General features: G+C 49.0%; 1 protein-coding gene across 5 annotated transcripts in view; it reads right to left on the reverse strand.

The window, feature by feature from the left end:
• The window catches only part of Pknox2 (PBX/knotted 1 homeobox 2), a 268228-nt gene that overhangs the window by 43740 nt on the left and 204203 nt on the right, over positions 1–20285 (reverse strand). For all 5 annotated transcript variants that reach the window (XM_026779163.1, XM_026779165.1, XM_013346330.2 and 2 more), the window contains 2 exons: positions 18063–18202; positions 760–931 (listed from right to left, as the gene is read on the reverse strand). In XM_026779163.1, the coding sequence (XP_026634964.1) occupies positions 760–931; positions 18063–18202 (312 nt within the window). The remainder of the gene's footprint in view (positions 1–759; positions 932–18062; positions 18203–20285) is intronic.

Genomic DNA, 20285 nt, shown 5'->3' on the forward strand with positions numbered 1-20285 from the left:
CCATGATGGACAGCACACTGGCTCTCAGCACACCCCATGATGGACAGCACACTCTATGAGGGACCAGCACACTCCATGATGGACAGCACACTGACTCTCCAGCCCACCTCTTCCATAAAACTCCCAGGCTAGATGAGAACTTCAGATTCCAACCAACCCGGGAGCCATGGATACTAATGATGGCAGTTGCCTTGGAAATATAAAATGCAGAGTCACAGGATCCCTTTGTATCAGCAGAATCACAGTTCCCTAGTGCAGCCCAGGAACTTGTATTTTACAGGATGTCGTGATTATCTGAGTGGCAAACTATTTGGGAGCATGATCTACTGTGTCCAGTAAGACCAGGTCTTTCCCTGTGTGGACAAGCTCGAACACGCCGCTTACCTTCCTTCATACATCTGCCTCCTTTGCCACGGCTGCCAGTCCTCCATGCAGACTCAGTGTAACTACCTTTGGTGTTCTAGCTGCCAGTCCCCCACTTTCCATTTGTTTGAACCGTAAGGGAGCAGGGGTCAGATGCTGGCACCACATAGGTAGAGGCAGAGAAAGCTTAGGCAGCAGAGCTTGCTGCTAGAATCTTCGTTAAAAATGCTCTGAACTGATTCTCAACCATGAAACAGTGTGCACAGTGTGGGTTCCACAATGGGCACTCACAACTTTCTGTTGGATTAGTGAATGAAAGGAGCACGTTTAGGAGATTTGGGATGGGATCAGAGCACCAGAAGACTTCAGCCAGAATGTAAGGTAGAGGGTCTTTACCAGATTGTCCAGTTCCGGGTCATCGCTGAAGAAGGGTTTATGTTCCTGCTCCTGCTGGTGGACAAAGTTCTCGATGTCCACGTCAAAGCTGGCGGAGGTGATGCACTCAGAGCCCTGGGTGGCCTGTTCACATTTCTCAAACAGCAGCGTCAGAAGCGGGAAAAGAGGGTGCCTGTGGGGACATTAAGAACTCACACATGCGCACAGAGAGACCAGGCTGCTGCTGGGGCCCCCTTTCCAGCAGTGTTCCGTCACTCCTTTTCCCAGGGTCCAACTCCTTGAGAATGTCCCCGGTTCCCAAGGTCTGCCAAGGTGGCAATATTTTGTTTCCTGGCATGGAGAACCCACTTCTGGGGCCTCCGAGGGCTCCTACCTTTCCCCTTTGGTCAGATAAACTGCATGGAGAGGTTATAACTCTTCAAAGATATTGGTGTCCATTTCAGACTCAGTGCCATTGCAGGAAGGAAATGTGGGAACTATCTAGAGAGTTCTTGGGTGAGGATGTTAGCACTAAGTGGCATGCAAGCAAAGATTCATAGCACCATTTAGGTTAAGTACTTCATCTTGCATATGCCCATTATAGAAACACACACACACACACACACACACACACACACAGAGTCTGAAGCCAGCTGAGGGTAACAGATGTGTATAAACGGTTGTGTGTTTGCAAGTGTACACTGGGTGAAATATATGAGCCCCCAAACTCATCCACATATGCCCATGTCTGTTGGCAGACTCAGTTTCGTCAAATATCCCAGTTGCATTTGTAAAATCTGCCTGCACTTCCATCACCAAATCCTTAGCATGGCTGTAATTAAATGGTTATTTGTATCATTCTATGCTTTTCTCCAGGACAGTCTCTGTGTAAATGATTGTTGTATCTAAGAATCTTGCCATGTATACTCATAGAAGGCACTTAATAAATCGCTCAAGACGGAATCAATGAATAAGTTGTGTGTGCGTGTGTGTTTCTAAGGTACGTTTATATGAGCATAAATGTTTAATCAGATGGGTCTGTGGGTCTTAGTGTAGAGATAACCACCTCCTAGAAGCTTCCTTGACTACCCACTGTCTCCATATCTCTCTCCCAAACCTCTGAGTTTTTGTTTCATTTGCCTACTTACCTAGACAGTAATCAGGAATCAAACCTATCCATTCACTCCTGAACATCCAGAGTGTGGCAGAAGTATATGAGTCCTCACAGACATTTGTGGAACACAGATGTTGTATGTTTGCATGCTTATTTGCAGACATAACCACACATCGCACTTATTTCTGCACCACATACTCCCATGTGTGCCTAGGCTGTTGACTCTGGCATGGAGAGAGCCCCAATCCATTCCCCTGTTCTAAGAAAGCATCTGCACATCTTGAATCTTTCTCCTCGGGCTCCTGAGACCACAACATCTGCTTCTTTTTTTTCTATGCAGCACTGTTTCATGGGAGAGGAAGAAGAGGAACCTGTGCTGGATCTGCCCGCTGGTCCTCTGCCACAGGCCCGGCTAGCACTTTCCTACAGAACTTTCTGCAGTGAAGCAAATGGTCTTCCGTTTGCACCATCTAACACAGGAACCACTAGCCACTCGAGGCCAATGAGCACTTGAAATACGGCCAGTGCGACTAAGATGATGAATCTTTAATTTTATTGAATTTTAATTAATTCAAGTTTAAATAGTCACATGTGGCTAATGACAACCATATTGGGGAACGTAGTATAAGTCCTGAGGAGACTAGACACTGGGAGCAGAACCGAGCCTCTAGCCAGCACAGTATGTTCAATATCACTGAGTGGGCTGAGGGAAGCCCTGATGTCTGTCCCACCCCAGGACCCCAGACAGGAGTGCTTAGCCTCATAAAATCATACTTGCCCAGCCTCGCTCTCTCCACTTAAGTGTAGGAGGGGTGGGAGGATAAAGGGATATCTATTCCCACTTCAGATGACCAGCTGATCTGTGTTTAGAGAAGCTGGTGTATAAACTACTGGGCCCCCAGGCTGTATACTGGGCTTGGAGTACGCAAGAAAGAGGACCAATATTTAAGGTTCACTCTCGGGCATCCCAGAATTGCCAGGAGCTCTAATGCACCCAGCAAGGAGATGACAGGGAAAAACAATGGAGTGAATTTTAGCTCCCCGGCTGAAGACAAAGAGAACACGAGGTGAAGGGGTTAAACTCCAGTATAAGTCTTCATTTGCAGCCTCCAATACTGCAGCATATTATAGTCTAATCTAACCTGATCCCAGTTTAATGCAAGATTCTCTTGGCCCTGAGTGGAATACCAAAGAAAGCCTCAGTGGCTGTAATTTAAGCAGAGCCCTGCAGTGGTTTAGCTGAGGGCCATGAAAGGCAAATTCCAGACGGTGTTATGAATTATTGCGCCTTATGAACCTTCCTACTCTCAACAGATGCCTGCTGCCATTTAAACAGCCACTAGATCAATTAGGAATGAAAGGCACAAATCGACTCTGTACAAGGGCACTAAATTACCAGGAACTAATAATCCGAAGCATCGTGCCAGGTGGTGGGGGTGCAGCCCATGCCCCAACCCACAGCAGCCATGCGGTCACTGCATATTCCTTCCTCACTGGCTGGAGGGAGGGTGGGCAGCTGCCAAATGGAGAGAGTGTGTGCGTGCGTGTGTGCGTGTGTGTGTGTGTGTGTGTGTGTGTATGCACGTGTGTGGACTGGGAGTTGAGTGCAGGCTCTCTGTAGAGCAAGTGTTTGTCCTATGTCAGCATGCGTGTTTCACTGTGTGTGCATGTGATTTTGCGTTCATGTAGTACATATGCACATAGGGTTGTGTACATGCAGCTGGGGGCCTGACTTTGTATGTCACAAGGGTAGTATATGCCTTACCTGTACGTAATGCACGTGCAGAGTTGTGTTTTCTGCGTACACAGCATAAGTGGCATGTGGGGTGGGAGGGTGGGGCCTGCTGGGATTCAGTGCCCCAGCTACGAGCACAGGTTTCCTCTGCTCCTACTCTTGCCTCTGCAGAGTAGAGCAAGCAGCTTTCTTTAGAATGGTCAGGGAGGGCCTCTCTGAGGAAGTGACATTTAAGTTAAGCCTGGAATGATGAGGGGCAACCATGCGGAGAGCTGAGGGAGAGGTGTTTTCAGCAGGGAGAAGGAAGGCAAGGAACTCTGAGGTGGGTGATGCGGTCAGGTGTGATAGTGTGATTGGGGCAGAGAGGAGAGCTAACGCGGCTCAGGTGTCAGGCTATGAGATGCTTAGTAGGCCCAGGCCAGAGCCACAGGGCCACAGAGCCAGGCTTGCAGGGGTGGGGATGGGGCAGAAGGCAGTGGCGTCCAACATAATGAGGAACCATATCCCCCTCTTTTGCAGAGTAGCTGTGTGACACTTGCACGTGTCAGACTCCCTAGAATGGTTGTGGGAGACACACGTGGGACTTTTTGTTTCGTTTGATAGTATTTTCTTTCCTTCTTTCATTTCATTTATTTGTTTGTTCGTTCGTTCATTTGCTTGCTCGTTCTTTCGTTTGAGGTCAGAGGACAACTCGCAGGAGCTGACCCCCTCCATCTACTTTGTGGAACCCTGGGGCTTGAACTCAGGTCGCCAGGCTTGTCAGTAAATGCCTTAACTCATTGAGTCATCTTGCTGGGCCACATTTTGGGGGTATTTTTCTTTTTATGTTGGTTAAGGTCCATGGGATTGTCCTGGCCTCCTGCTCTTGACCAGAGCTGGGGAGCTGAGCAGCACTGTCAGCACCCCAAACCTCCCTTCTCTTATCCCACCAGGCTCCTGTGACTGTCTCATCCCACTAACACAGGAGCCCATCCTCAGGAGCCATGCCAGGCTAACGGGGTTACCCTTGGATCCCATGTGCTCTCCTAGACCACTCAGTGAACTAGTCTCCTACTTGCATGGGGATGGTTAGAAAACATTACCTCCAGGACCAGTCCAAGCCACCAGTGGCCCTGATGGGTATTAGGACTGCAGTTGTGGCTTTGGGCTTCCCTAAGGCTGTCCCCAGGGAAGTTACAGGTGAGCCCACTGTCCCTTCTGCATTTGTCCATCATGTGTCTGCCTAAGCTTTGTACTGTATTTCCTAAGCTATTCTTCCTGATCCTCAGGTAAGTGAAGTCACAGCCCCTGTTGGGCCCCATTGAGGGGTCCTCCCCAGCAGCTTCTGCTTCAGGCTTAGAGGACAACTGACATCTAAGCAACCAGGGATGAAAACGGCCCTGGGGATGGAATAAGGGGAAGAATTTCCTAATGTATATATATGACCTTGGCTTCTAGCATGTCAGTTTGTCCAGCTAGGATGTTTGCTTTTTGGTGCTGGCAATCAAACTTAGAGTCTCATGCATAGCAGACGAGTGATTTACTACTGAGCTGCACACCCAGCTCAAAAACACAGGTTTTAAGGAGCCCTCCCTTCTGCTGTCCAGGTCTATGTGCCCCTGGACCAAACCCTTTAGAAGCTTGAAACACGAGGGTGGGGACTTAGTCCCCAGGGCCCGGAAGACGAACAAGATATGAGAGATGGTCATTAGACTTTATTTCCAAAGAGCAGAGGACATTTGACCTCCACAGGATCTCACCTTCTCCCTCCCCACCCCTTCCCAAGTCGGCTCCCCACAGGCCACCTCCCTCCTGACCGCCCCCTTCCACCCCAATCTCTCTTAAGCCGTTCAAAATTTGGAGGAAATAAATCTCACTGCACTAATTCAGTGAGAGTTTGAGCCTCGTCAGTGCAGAACAAATAAAAGGAGTGAACCGGCATGACATTTTACTGCAGAAGAGAGGTCGTTTCCAGCCACTAATAAAAAGGATTTGACACAGACTAATAAAGAGAAATGAATTTCTCTAATGGCCTAATTTAGCACATTCAGCACTGTGCCTCCGCCTGGGTGCTGGGAGCATGGACAGAGGCAGGAGGGTGGGAGAGACAAGGCTGGTCCCTGGGAGAGGGGAAGAAGGGATGATCTCAAATAACATTTTATTATTTCTTTTCTCTGTTCCGTGCCCCCGGCCCCACCCCCACCCTCATCACCTCTCCCCAGGAGCATCCGAACTCAAATCAAGCCCAAGGTATGCAGTTCCTGTTAACGATCCAAAGAAATAAAGAAGCTCTCTCCATAGGATTGCAGCCTTGTGCGAGCTTAAGAAGGTGATTAAACCGGATGTGTTGATTTCTACAGGGGTTTAAGTCATCGTTTGGTTTAATTACTTCTGACACGTCTGCCTTCCTGTTTTCTACATCACCCAACTACGCTGGTCAAGAGCGCCCAGTGGGGGGTTAGGTGGGTGGGACTGCTCTCCCCAGGGAAAACAGATAGATCAGACAGGGACCGTGTACTGGCTGAAGCCTTTGGCAGAAGTTCCCACCCTCCTCTCAGCGAGGAAAGCCTGAGACCCCTGGGATCACGATAGTCCCTCTGCCAAGACCAAGAGGCTTTTTTTCAGGGTCAGAAGTTGCTTACCCTACCTCGCTAAGGCTTCCGAGAGCTGGTGAGAATCCACAAAATTCTTTTCACGCCCCCCCCCTCCCACTTTGAGGCAGGTTCTTCGCAAAGATTGGGGCTGAAAAGTTTCCTGAAAGTTTGTGAAGACCCGGGACGGAGACCACAACTTTCCTGGCACTCTAATCTGACTGAGTTCCCCTCTGTGGCTGCAGCACGTGTCTCTTTATGAAAAGGACTCAAGAAAAGATAGCTGGGTCCTTTCCCGTTTCCCTTTCTTCCTCCTTAGGCAATTTGACAGTGCTGCTTCTTTTGTTTTGAATTTAAACCATTTTTTTCCTACTTAGTGAAGAATAGAAACAGGGAGACAGGGTGGGGGAACGATGCAAACAGCTTGGGAGAGGCTGGGAGTCAAAAACGAAGAACAAGAGTGTCAGAATAGACACACAGTCAGAAAAAGCCAGTGCAGATTGGAGGAGCTCAGGGATGCTCCCAGGCACCGTCCTTGCTCTCTCTGGAAGATAAATCCTGTCAAGCCCCTGTCCCTTCTTTTTCATGTGACCTTGGCCAGGCTACAGACCTCAATTATGGGTCCAGCCAAGAATGTGGCCACCTGATTGGGCTGTTCACCTCCTCCTGGCCCCCGTGGCCACCCTGGAAGCCTCCAGACTCCCTCAGTACCACCCCCATCCCTTCCAACCACATTCATCCTGCTGAGGTATGGGCAGAGGGAGCCCAGGCTTACTGCCCAATCCTCCTAGAGCCCCAGGTTCCTTCCAAAGGGAAGAGTTAGGCACAGCCCTTCCCAGATAGAACAGGATGGTGACCAGAGGGTGGAAAGGATAATACGTAATAGATATTTCTGGGTGGAAACAATCTAGAAGGACCAAAGTCACAGACAGAGTCAGCCTGCTCCAGAAGACACTAATCTGTTGGCCAGAGGGCCAGCTGGTGTGGGACACTAAGGGTGGGGCTGGCAAGAGCTACCGCTTACCCATATCGCCACGCATGGCTGCCAAAGGCCTTCCTTCCTTCCCAGAAACTCGACCCAGGGGCTGGCATTGTGATGCTTTATTGCTAGTATCCCAGGCCAGAGAACACAGGGGTCACAGAGACAATATTTCAGAAGGCACTGCTCCAGGCTCTGACTCTGCACGGTGCTTCCCACCCCTGCATTCCTTCTACTGGTTGGCAGAACCCAACTCCACACACCCTCTCTTCTGTGAAGACACTATGAGTCACTCTAACAACCAGGCTGTCCACTTCTTTCATCGTCACTGCAGGAAACTCTCGGGTTTCTCTCATGACTTCACTCATGGTTCAGAGTGCGAAACAGGGGAGTTTGGAACAAATACAGACTTTGGAGACAGACAGGAACATGACATTTGGGCACGTTACAGAATGTGTCTGAGCCTCAGTTTCCCCTTTTATTTAACAGGGATAATCCCTTCCATGCATAATTAAATGAAGACTGATAGTCTTTGGCCCTGAGTAAGCTAGCGGTTAATACTCATTTAGCCCCTCTGGAGGTGTGTGGACTCCCTTGTGCAAAGCAACAACGATACCATCCACTTCCATCCATTTATTTTTCCTCGTCTGATGACTCATTTGCCTGGATAATGAGCCCATGTGCTAATTTCAATAGAGACTCAGAAAGAGAGGGGGGAGAGATGGCGTGCCATTTTCAGAATGCAAAACCAACTTCCTTCCTCCCTCTCTCCTTTCCTTCCTTCGCTTCTTTCTCTTTTGAATGAACACATGGAGGACAGAGATCAATTTCCTCTGTCCATCTTCACTGGTCTTTGAGACACAATGTGTTGAGCTGAGCTTACTGCTCATCATCGAGCGGGGCTGGCTGGCCAGCAAGCCCCCAGAGACCAGCCTGTCACGCCATCCCAGCGCAGTGCTGGTGTTACAGTCATGCATTGCTACTCCCAGCTTTCCCATGGAAAGTTGAATAGCCAAACTCAAGCTCTTTATCCCGCTGAAGTGTCTCCCCAGCCCAACATCGTGCTTTTAACGGCTAGGAGCTAGTTCTAATTTTCCGATGTGTTCTTATCAGCATGTCATCTGTCAGGGACACTGTTTTCTGATGTCTCTCTGATAGCAGTCACAATAGCTTCTTGGCAGTGCTATCTCCTGCTCTCTATGTTGCTTTGGAGTCATTGAGACAGGGTTTTGTATGAGCCCCAGGCTGATTTTGCACTTGTGATGGAGCTCAGGCTGGCCTCGAACTCCAACAGTCTTCTCATCTCAGCTTAAAGTCATGAGCCACTAGGTCCGGCCAAAACTTTATTTTCCTTTAGTCAAAAAAGTACTACTAGTAAGAATTCCTTATTTCCCTATGACGTTGACTTCTACTAACCACAGTTGCTGCACACGGAACCATTTTCCTTCCCACGAGGTGAGCGACTGCTGTCTGTGACCTGATAACTTCCTAAATTCCCAATGAGTGTAGAGACAGAGAGTGGAGCTAGCAGGGGATCAATAGGGCTCTGACCACCGATGAATGGGAAGACTCAAATGAGACAAGCAGTAACTACAGAGATGAGATTTCTGAGACAGGAGCTTGGCGTTCTTTCTGGCTTAGAGTCTGTTGTTACCGGGTAAGCCTGAGTCAGATTTAGCCATCTGACAGCTTGTGGACATGGCTGCTGCCACAGGACCTGCTTCTGCTGGGGTATGTGGGTGGGGAGGGGTGGAAGGTCTTGGGGTGGGGTGTGAAAAAAGGTGCATGTTCAGCCTCTACTCTCCACCCACAACTTCAAAAGCACCAGATGGAGAGAACAGAGCAGGGTGGGGAGAACAAGCCAGAAGCCCCTGGTTGGATGTATTTTTACTTCAGGTGTGACGTTGAAAGCATGCAGGATTATTTTTAGTCCTGCCCAGTGGGCGGTATGTTCGCCTGCGTTGCCTTGGAGAGGACTGCTTCTTGTTACTAAATCGGAGCTGCATCTGTTAGGGTTCCTGGGCTGCAGCCCAGCTCTCTTCCCCCAGGTGGGTGGACGGTGAGTGTGGGACCCAGGCAGGCCAAATTCCTGCACGCGTGCGCACGCACGCATGTTCTTATACACACACACACACACACACACACACACACACACACACACACGGGGGGGGGCTGGCACATCAAAACCAAAATCAATATGAAATCTCAACAATGTGGATGTTAAGTCTAGTCTACAAGAGCAAAAATCTAAAAACAAAACCTTACATAGGCTTTCTGCCCAGCCCTTTCATGAAGAGCAGAGGTAACAGGCACGGAGAAGAATCGGCTTTCCCTGAAATTAGGCAGCTAATGAGTGGCAGTCAGAGGGTCTATCCCGGTCACCAGAAAACCAGGCAGCTCACAAACAGGTTACACTGCAGGAGAGGACAGGGTTAGAGGTGGAGAAGGGAGCTCTGTCCCCTCTACCTTGGCCACTGGCAGGGACTGAACGCACATTCACACATATTTGGTGGCACTAGTCCAGTTAAAAAGAACCCACCCCTGTGCCCTTTATACACCCATGCTACTGATTAGCAAACTCACACGCTGTGTGGTTGAGTAATTTCATCTAGTAAGTGATTTGAAACTTAAATCTGGGTATTCAAATCCCAAGTGCTAAACTCTTCCATTTCTCCCACGTGGTAGTTTTTTACTTTTATTTTTACTTCTATTTCATTTATTTGTATGTGGTTTATATATATTTATATGTGGGCAGGTGCTCATGGACAGTCAAAGGACAGCTTGGCAGGGGTTGGTTCCGTCCTTCCACCACGTGGGCATCTGAGGACTGAACTCAAGTTGTCAGGTTTGGCAGCAAGCACCTTTAACCACAGAGTCACCTCACTGGGCCTCAGATGCTAATTTTCTTTCTTTTTTTTCTTTAAGATTTATTTATTATCTATACAGTGTTTTGCCTGTATGCCTGCAAGCCAGAAGAGAGCACCAGATCTCATTACAGTCACCTTGTGTTTGCTAGGACTTGAACTCAGGACCTCTGGAAGAGCAGTCAGTGCTCTTAACCACTGAGCCATCTCTCCAACCCCCAGATGCTAATTTTCGATCACTTCTTTCCTTTCTTTATTCCACCATCCTTGAATGTTATGTATCTTGGGTTCAGAAACCAAGCTGTCCTGTGTATCCTTAAGCATCGGGACAAGAAATCTCTGCTTTCTCAGCTAGGTTTCCAGAAGTACATCCTCTGCTAACAACACTTCTCCGTGTGGGGACACACTTCAGCATTTACAGAGCCCCGTTTTTTCTCGTTGGATGTCTACTCTATGGAGTAGAATGGCCTTTCAGAAGAGGTTCAGTAATTTCACCCAATAATAGACTTGGAAGAGACAAGCTTGGCTCTGTGTTCTTTTCACATAACCATGAAATGGATCAGTGTGTAGCAAATGCAAAGGGCCATTGGTTAAAGGAGGGGGGTTTAGGTCAGTTGAACCGTGGTAAGGAGCCACTGGAGAAAGACACCCTAAAGCCCCAGTATGCTCTTCCTCTACCCCACTTCATTTGCACTACTAGGGAGACCCAGTACTGGCTCTGTTCCCTTTTGTAAAGAGGCTGTAGTCACTGATCACTGGGGTCTCTGTGTATCTAACACTGTTTGACCTTGTGAGAATAATTCTTCGGGCTTCTGGATTCCTGGGTAAGTTACATCTTGGTGGGGGTATGGGCACAGCCTGCAGACAGTTCAGTTCTATCTAGATGAAGACTGTGAGTGGTGGAGGCCCAGGACTTACCATCTCTGGGCATACTGCTCCAGAATGAGGCAGTTACAGCCTGCTGGCCTGCCAGGAACCTGTGCAGAAGCCAAGTTTGGGCCGAGAGCCTTCAGAAGCCAGTGGAGAGGGAACAGAATGAGCTTTCCTTGCAACCAGAGAAACTAGAGCCTGGTGTCACTTCCTAAATAATGGCTTCAGAAGTCTGGAGCCCCCGATGACAGCCACTAGCTGAGATTTTCTTTCCCATGCCAGTAAACCCAGCTGCTTCAGAGAGCAGGGAACAGTCCCTCAAGTTTCTAGCCCATAAAGCCTAGCCAAGGACACAGCCTGGAACATCTGTCCCTTGTACCTAGTACTTCAGAGGCCTTGGCCTAGAGCTGGTCCCGACTTCATCCTTGGAATGGCTCTGTTTCTCTCACGCCATTCTGGGGCTATACCTTATCTAACACATTCCATGCATGACCAAGCAGAGTGCCAGTGAGGACAGAGAGTTAACCCCTGGGGTCACTTAGTAGTAGCCAAAACACTCTTTGGTCACAGGGTGGACAAATTCCCTCAGCGACGCATCGTTAGGAAGTGGCAGTTCCCAGGGCCCTGGCCAGGAAGTTGCTGAAGGGGGTAGTCACAACAGGACCCCTGCCCCCTTGTCCAGCCTGACTGAGGGGACACTGGCTTCCTAGCATCTCCCAGCCCAGTCCCTGGAAGGACAGTTCTCTCAGGATTCGCCTCCCTCGGAAAAACCAGTGTGACTCTCCCTCACAGGGCCCATGCCTAAGTTAGACACTCGGATGCATTTTAGAGCCCTTGCTATGGTGCAGGATTCACCCTTCAGCTACTTTCTGCCTCTACTCTCCTCCCTCCCCGTTCATTCCTCCTTTGTAATGCCTTCAGGACTCAATACGATGTTTTACATCCCACAGCACACTAAATAAATGCTTAATTGAATAGCGTTGTGAGCAGGAGCCCCCTCTCATCTCTGTAGCCCCTGCCCTTGACTTCCTTGTCCTACTGACCCTGCTTGCTTCAGTTTTCCAGAGCTGACACCTAGAGAGACCGCTTACCTCCTGCCAGATGTGCATGTGGGGTGTGCTTGTGCTCTAGTGTGGGGGAGTAGACCTGCCCCTGGCAGCCAGAGGGAGATGGCAGATCTCTTTTGTTCCTCCCCACCTTAGTTTTTGAGTCAGGGTCTCTTACTGACCCTGAACCCTAAACAGGCTGGCCAGTGAGTGCCCAGGATCCACCTACCCAAGCAACCCCATCACTCAGTTACAAACAAGCACTGCCCTCTTTCCTCTGTCTGTCTCTGTCTCTGTCTGTCTCTGTCTGTCTCTGTCTCTGTCTTTCTGTCTCTGTCTCTGTCTCTGTCTCTCTCTCTCTCTCTCTCTCTCTCTGTCTTTCTTTTTGATCCAAACTCTGGTCTCCATTCTTGAGCGGCGAGCACCTTATTCTTGAGCCTCTCCTCAGCACCTGCCCCTACCCAGGTTCTTTACTAAGCCTTGGCCTGTGCCAATCTAATCTGACGAAAAGATAGTATTACTTTTGCTCCCATTTACAGATGAGGAAGCCGGGACATAGAACGACTTAGTGCCCAGTTGTGGAGCCAGAGTGTGAAGCAGGCAGGTGCCAAGGCTGTTGTCCTATATCACCGAATGTTTCAGACTGAGTAGGCCGAAGCCACAGAGCTGGGCCGGTACTTAAGACCCTCCAGGCCACCGAATACACACAGCCCTCTGCACTGGGCGTCACCTAATGCTACGTAACTTTACCCTAGCTATTAGTGTTTTATTTTCTCCGGTTGAGAAGATGGAGGCTCGGAGAGATTAACTCACCCAAGGTGACAAAGTTAGTTATCGCCACATCTATTTCTAGAACATTTTTCTATTTCCCCTGCCTAGCATGGGTTGCTAGGCTGAATTTGCACCTCTAGCTAAAAGGACTGTCAGGATCAAGGCTTGGGATTCGGTGACCTTTAGGATGGTCTCATGGGAGTGATCTGAACGCTGCTCGGCTGTCCTGTTTCCTCCCTTCTCTGACAGGTGCAGATTTGAGAGGAACCCAGTCTGGCTGCAAGAGGAACGAGAGCGTAATATACATAGCGCTTTAGGAATGCACCTTGCTCTATTGAGTGACAGCTGGACTTGGCACGAGATCTCAGCGTGGTAGGGCACACCTGGGTGGAAGCTCCCAGCTAATTGGCTCATGGGATCCGGAACTGATCTGAAGAGTCATGTACGTTGTATACAAAAGCCAAGATTCTAAGACAGGAGAAAAGAAAGAGGAGACGAAGAGAATGGTTGAAGGCAGGGCTTCTGGAGTTTGCTCCCTGGGAAGCCCACAAAGGCTCTTGGGCAAGGGTGGATGCTGAGAGGTGGCTGGCTCAAGTGCACCGAAAAGCATTGTGTAGAGTCCCCAAAGGAGAAAAACTCTCTGCCTCGGGGTTCAGTTGGAGCACCATGGTACTTATGCCCTTAGACGGTGGCCGCTTACTCCACCCTCAGCACTTTTTGAAGCATTAAGTCATTAAAGACAGAACACTGCAAACTAAGATTTCCATGTTAGACCCAAGAGGACAGAACCAAGATAGGATCAAGGCCTTTGAAGGCTACTCCACAGAATCTGCATGGAGGATTATTTCCCATCCCCCATTTGTAAATAGGGACTGTGCATCTGTGATCTGGCTCCTCGTGTGGGGATTGTACTTCACCCTGGCAAGACTGAGTCCTGTGTATCTCTTTCAACCCTTCAGTAGCCCTTTTGAGTGGGTCATGGAAGGAGCATTTACACCACAGAAATTGGCAAATGCTACTAGACTCTCCCCGCCCCAGCCACTTGCCAGCACATCAACCTAAGATGTGGTGTATTTATGGGGCACTGTCTAACCTTTTTAATTAGTGCCCTCAACAAGTATTATAACACCCTCTTTGCCTAAATTGCTAAGGTTAGTTTGTGTGAAGTGTTGGGGACAGAGCAATGAGCAAGATTGACAGGGACCCAACCCTGTCCTCATGGAGTTAACAGTCTAGCGAGTGGAGGGCACGGGAATGTTAATCCCAGACGTTAATCCAATTAATTTAATTGTAACGGCACAAAGGAAGACGGGGCAGAGAAGAGGAGTCACCCTCTCTGGCTGATCCTGCAGCTAACCCTCTAGTGTTTTTCCACGGGGACGCGAAGCACAACCGTTTTACTCTTTTCCTCCTATCCGGGCCCCCGGCCCACACGTCTTTATCACAGGTAACTTCAGCGCTGCCCGTGGGTCACAGCTCTGAGGGTCTCCCACCAAAGGAGAGGCTGCCCAGACTTTAGCTGAGCATGCTCGACAAAGTCGCCCTCCTCCCCCACCCTCGCACCTGGCCAGCCTAGCTCCCTGCCACTCTTCTGCTCCCCAGGACATCGCGGTTTCCATGGGAACCCACACACTTCAAAGGGGAGCGAAGGAGACTGGAGGGGAGGAGGGGGAGTGAAAGCTGGATTAACCTCACCCTCTCGGCCCCGTCTCTGCTCTGCCTCCTAATCCCTCCGTCTCAAGCTGCACCCGACACCTGACCACTGTTCAGCCGCGCGGCAGGTGGGGTGCTGCAGTCCAAGTTACATTTGAACTTCTCTGGAAGAAGGAAACATCAGCGTTGCGGTGGGGGCTGAGAAAACCGAGGACCATCCAAACCTAAAGCCTCCTACTCCACACGCCTCCCCTCTTCTTATTCCCTCTCATCATTGCTCCTGGGCCACAAACACAATTACCCGGGATGTGTATCCAATCATGGGATCTGCTTGGATTAGACTGAAATCATTAATCTGAGCCGGAGCTCCTGGTTGCCTTGCTGATTAGCCCAGATGATGCTCTGGTATGATCCAATTAAAGACAAGTTCTGCTCGACCCCTCCCCCAGCCTCCAGATCAGAAGGGAACCAATACATTTCATTAACACATCCTTATACACAAATAAAACCTTGGGGGCACTGGCAGGCTCCCTTCCCTTTGTCACACTGCCCCTCTGCCTGTCAGCAGGGGCTGTATCGGTGGGGGTGGGCAGCCTCCTCCATCTTCCTCCATCTATAGTCCTAGAAGGGGCCACAGGGAAGACTTCCAAAAAAGTAGCACTAATCTGAATGGGAAGGGTCTTATTATATTTATTGATATAAGATGTGGACTCCTTGATGTGTTTGGAACAACCAAACTGCCCTGGGCAGACAAATCTAATTAAAATTACCGACCCTACAGGAGCCTGGGCATCCAAGCAATGGCTGCTGAGAGGGTTACTGGTACTGGTAGGTGAGGTGTGAATGCAGGAGCCACTCTGAGGCTCTGGGCCTCGAGCAATAGGGCTGGAGAGCTGGGGAGCTGGGCAATAGAATAGGTGTTAGCTCCAACCTATCCAGCCATGTTTGCCTAGGAGTGCCTCTCCTGGGCCAGAAGGCCACAGCCTACCTTGGGCAAATGCTCAGGGCTTTTGTTGGGTTAGCCCCAGGGAAGAAAAGGGGTGAGCAGGAAAAAGTGCTAACTGAAGGAAGTTCTGCGCCTACTTCAAGGGACACGGTGGACAGGTCTTAGGGAGCAGTGGCTCACCTCTCCTGCAGTTTGGCTTGGGTGCAGCGTGAGCCTGGAACCTTGGGAAGGACTTGGAGCCTGTGGATGTGATGGCCTTGTGAAGCACAGTTTTGCTTTAAGCCGACCACAGTGCCAGGTGCTTACTTGGTTGCCTCATTAACTCTTATTAAATATGCTGCTTGAGTCTCTCATGGACCTGAAGCTCAGTGAGCGGTAGGAGCACAAGCCTGAGCTTCCAGAAACTTTTTATGCCTAGCAGATAGCATGATTGGATGCACAATGGTAATTGTGTTTGTGGCCTAGGGGCAACAATGAGACCAAGCAGGAGACCAGTGGGGTGGGGGTGGGGGGCTTTATGTTTATGTGTGCACTGTCTTCTTAGCACCCCACCTTAGCCTCTCTGATGGTTTCTCCCAAAGAGCACCTATTTTTTAAAAAATTATTATTTTAAGTATAATAATGCTTTGCCTGAACCACAAAGCCAGAAGAAGGCATTGGACCTAATGGAACTGGAGTTACAGATTTTGTGAGCTGCCATGTGGGTACTGAGAATCAATGAGTCTTCTGGAAAAGCAACTAGGGTCTCTGGCCCCTGAGCCATCTCTCCAGCCTGCAAAGATCCTCTTAATCAGAGACACCCTCTATGATCCATGCTTACTACACACCCCCTCCGTATGGTTCTGTGAAAAGGCACAGGATGAGTCTCTCATGAGCATACGAATCCCTCAAGACCATGTTGAATCCGGAGGTTTGGGGGAACCCTGAGACACGGCCTTTCTAATCAGTTCTCACTTATTTAATACGCTGCTGCTGGCCCACAGACCACATCTGGAGTAGCAATCGGACTACGAGTGTAAGCCTGAGCCATCGGGCCGCTGGGTGGCTTTCAGAGGTCATTTACTTCCTCTTCTTTCTCAAGCTGCTCATGCTCACGAAGGCACACAAGAGTTACCCAGGCTCACGGACAGGCATCTGTGAAATCCCTCTTTCCACCTGCAGCTGCTCTTGCCGTGGGCTGATCCTGACCCTGTAACTGCAAGTTTTGTTTAGCCTGAAAGGGCTAGCCTACGCTTTTCTCCAGCTGGTGGAGTCTCTTGCTCTGCCAATAAGACCAGCCACAAACACTGCCTCCCAAAGGAAATCTGCCCAGTTGCTCCGAGTACACAGCGGTGCCTTCTTATTTGCATATCTATTGGGTCCTGGGGTGACAAGCACTTGTGTTTACCTTCCTACCTCACCCTCTTTCCCAGGAGTCCAGCATAGTGCCTGCAATATTAATAGCAATGATTCAGTAGGAGAGTATGAGGGAGGGAGAGAGGACACCAAGGGAGGCCCCTTTGTCCTCCCCGAGAGCTACCAACACCAGTTACTATGAACAGATTCCAGAATTCTCTGGGCAGAGCTCTGAATCCACAGGCAGTGGGCCTGGCTTGTGCATTGCACAGGCAGGGACCAGGTACTGTTTTCTTTTTCTGCAAGACTTAGGTGTTGGCATTAGAGGCAATCAGCTTATCTGAGCAACTAAAAATAATGCTGCTATAATGATAATAACATTACTAATTGCTACCATTATCATAAAGGCCTTGTCTTTGGGGTGTAGGGAAAGAAAGGAATCACTCTTCCTATTCACTTGTCTTCCTGTTTGCCTGTCTGGGGTGCATCATTCCCCGGGTTACTCGCATTATCCTGCCAGGGTAAGTTGCACTTGCTGGTGCATGGGAACATGTGAACTTGCAGAGGTGAGTGCAAGCCAGAGCCCAGCCTCAACACCAAGTGCAGTCTTGGGCATCTTCCCTTTGTACCGTGGGAACCTCATGAACAAATGACAATGAACATCTCATTCAGGTCTGTTTTTAGATAACTAAACCTTCTTCTCCAACCACACACACTAGAACTAGAGTTCATGAAGGCAAGTGGGTATTTCCCTGAGCTTCACTATCTTCTCATTCAGGATGCTGCCCTGGGTACATGGTGCAAGCAGAATGAGAGGAACAAGCTACCTGCTCTCAGCAAGCTCTCACTCTGGGGAAGGGCCAGGACCCACACAGTCACATACGACGTCTATTGCAAGGCAGCACGGATCTGAGTCAGTCCGAGGAACAGCTAGCTGCATCAAGTTCAATGCTGACAAAGACAACTCAGATCCCTCTTCTTGTTGACTGACCAACTGATTCAACCTGTCTGGACTTGTAGCCGAGGGACTGTGTGTTTTAATAAGCTCTCTCTATTTGCATACACACAGTTTGCTTGCTACCAAGTTGTAGACGGTGCAATCAGATGCCTAGTGAGCTTGTTGGAGTGAAGGCAATGAGAAACATGGCGAAGAGAGGGTTTGCTTAGCTGAACGGAGGGCTTCTGATTTCATTAGGGGCTATCTTCCCACGTGAGATGGCAAGGGCATCCTCGTGGCTGACACTGTCCAGCTTTTCCTATCGCCCACAGATACTTCCTGCAAGCAAAGCAAACCCACAGTGGCGAGCTGGGGGCGGGGTAAGTGGATTCTGAATTGAGTGATGCTCAGGCAAGCCGCTGCTGGCCATCACTGTGGATGAGCCTACCCTCTGTACCTTCTGACCCGCATCTCTCAGCCGAGACCGGCTGGAGAGTCCCCTACCTGTACACAGCTCGCTTGTCAGCCTCCAGCTGGGCCTGGGGATCGATGGGGGCACTGGGCACAGGCGTGCTGGCGGTAGCTGAGGGTGCTGAGATGTGGACAGGCTGGGCCTTGGAAGGTGGCTGGGTAGTGGCTGTCATCTGCAGAGAGAAGAAAGAGGAAGGCAGATTAGAGGGAATGAGAGGTCTTCCTTGGGCTGTGCTGTGCCTGGGAGGGAGGATGTGGGCAAGAGAGCTGCACCTATGCAATGCATTTGCTGCAGCGGGCAGTAACACAGTCTTCTCATTTGTTTAAATGAATATGATCCAGAAAACAACTTAGTAGCCAGGGAATGGATGCCCAACACACTTTGAAAGCAGATACATTTATTTCTTTCACTGAGACAGGGTCTCTTGGAGCCCAGGTTGCTTTAAAACTTGATCTGCTGCTGAGCTCATCTTGAATGTGTAAGCTACCTGTTTCCACTTCCCAAACACTGGGATTACAGGTGTAGCTTCTGGGTCTTGACCTGAGAACTAGTTCTTACTGTAAGTGTTGTTATTGTTGCCCAGAGGTGAAAACAAATAAAAAACCCCCAAACTACAATGCAATAAACTATTTAAATTATGTTGATGAGTCTTTTGTGTTTGAGTGGTTTTGTGTATGAGTTCATGTATGTTTATGTACCACATGCATGTCTGGAGCTCTTGAAGTTCAGACCATGGCAGTGGGTCTCCTGAAACTGGAGTTAAAGATGGTCGTGAGGCACCATGTGGGTACTGGGAACTGAACTCAAGTCTGTCGCCAGAGTGTCAAGTGCTATTAACCACTGAGCCACCTCTCCAGCTCCTGTCTATGGGTCTTCTGAATAGCAATGAGTTTGATAAGATAACGTTAAAAAGCAGGAAAAAGAAGCTGAATATTTTTTCATTTGAGCAGTTTTATTTATTCCTTTTAATACAAGCCAAGAGGTGACCTTCCAGGAGTTTGGATGGCTGCACGAACGGCCCTCCAAGTATGGCTTCTATGGCCACTTGAAGATGAGCATTTATGGGCAGTGGACAGACATCCGCTCTTGGCCATAGCAATGACTTTAGAGGAGTGGTTTTCACAGTGGATCACAGGGTTCTGAAGGTGTCCCAAGGCCGACAATTCTACACTAACTATACCAATTCCTTTTAATATAATATATTGAATTTTCTGACTAAATTTCATTTAAAGAAATGGTCCAATATCTCTAAAAATTTGAAAAGCATTATAACCGAATTTAATTCTATTGTGTTCTCTTAGTTAAATAGACCCCTAAGATGGTGACGTGTCAACATATCCGAGGTTCTCCTCCATCCACCTAGCCCTGACACCATGATAGCCCTCGTCCCATTGTTCTCGGACAGAGCACACGTCTGACTCTATTGCCCTAGTCACCACCAACTGCACTCAACTGACCACATTTAAATAAAAATGACTGAGGTTTGAAAAAAAATTGTCAAGAAAAAGAGTCAATGAATAAACGAATGAATATTCAGAATCACAGCTTGGGTGTTCCTAATAGGACCTATGTCCCTGCTTTATAGAAGAAAAAGGGTTTTGTGAACACAGCATATAATTGCTATGTGTATATCCCCAGGTGCCAACCTTTAAAGAAAACCTCGGGCCCTCTCCCCACTCCCCTTGCTTTATTCTTCCTGTCTGTTCCTTACCGTGACCATAAGCTATATGTATATTTGGTTGTTTTCTCCCCACCCCTCTCTAAAACTCAAGGAGGGCTCATAGCAGTTGGATTCCATCACTAGTATTAGATAAATGTTGAATCAAGGGATTAATGAATGACAGAGGAAAAATGAGACACTGTAAAAACAATATGTTTTACTATACTGTATCAATTTTGTCAAAAGGAAACATCCCTGCCACTATGGGATACACATGCAAGCTGGTTGCTGAGGGGGCTTGGTAGAGCGCATAGTGCCTCGAAGCCAGGAGACAATTGCTTGTCCCTTTGTTAACCTTTGACCTCAGACAAATCCCTTAAATTGCCTAAGCTCCTGTTTTCTCATCAGTATGCATTTAGGATTGGTGGTCTTTAAAGAGGTGCTACATGGACGAAGGGTGAGGTAAATATCGCACTAGACTTCCCGCGCAGAAAGAGGACATACGCAGTGAAGACGGTGGTCCCCGTCACCCTGATCTGGCCCTTGCATTAGACTTCCCGCCACAGAGAGAGGATACACAGTGAAGACGGTGGTC

Source organism: Microtus ochrogaster, chromosome 5 (genome assembly GCF_000317375.1).
Source record: "Microtus ochrogaster isolate Prairie Vole_2 chromosome 5, MicOch1.0, whole genome shotgun sequence".
NCBI lineage: Eukaryota > Metazoa > Chordata > Mammalia > Rodentia > Cricetidae > Microtus > Microtus ochrogaster.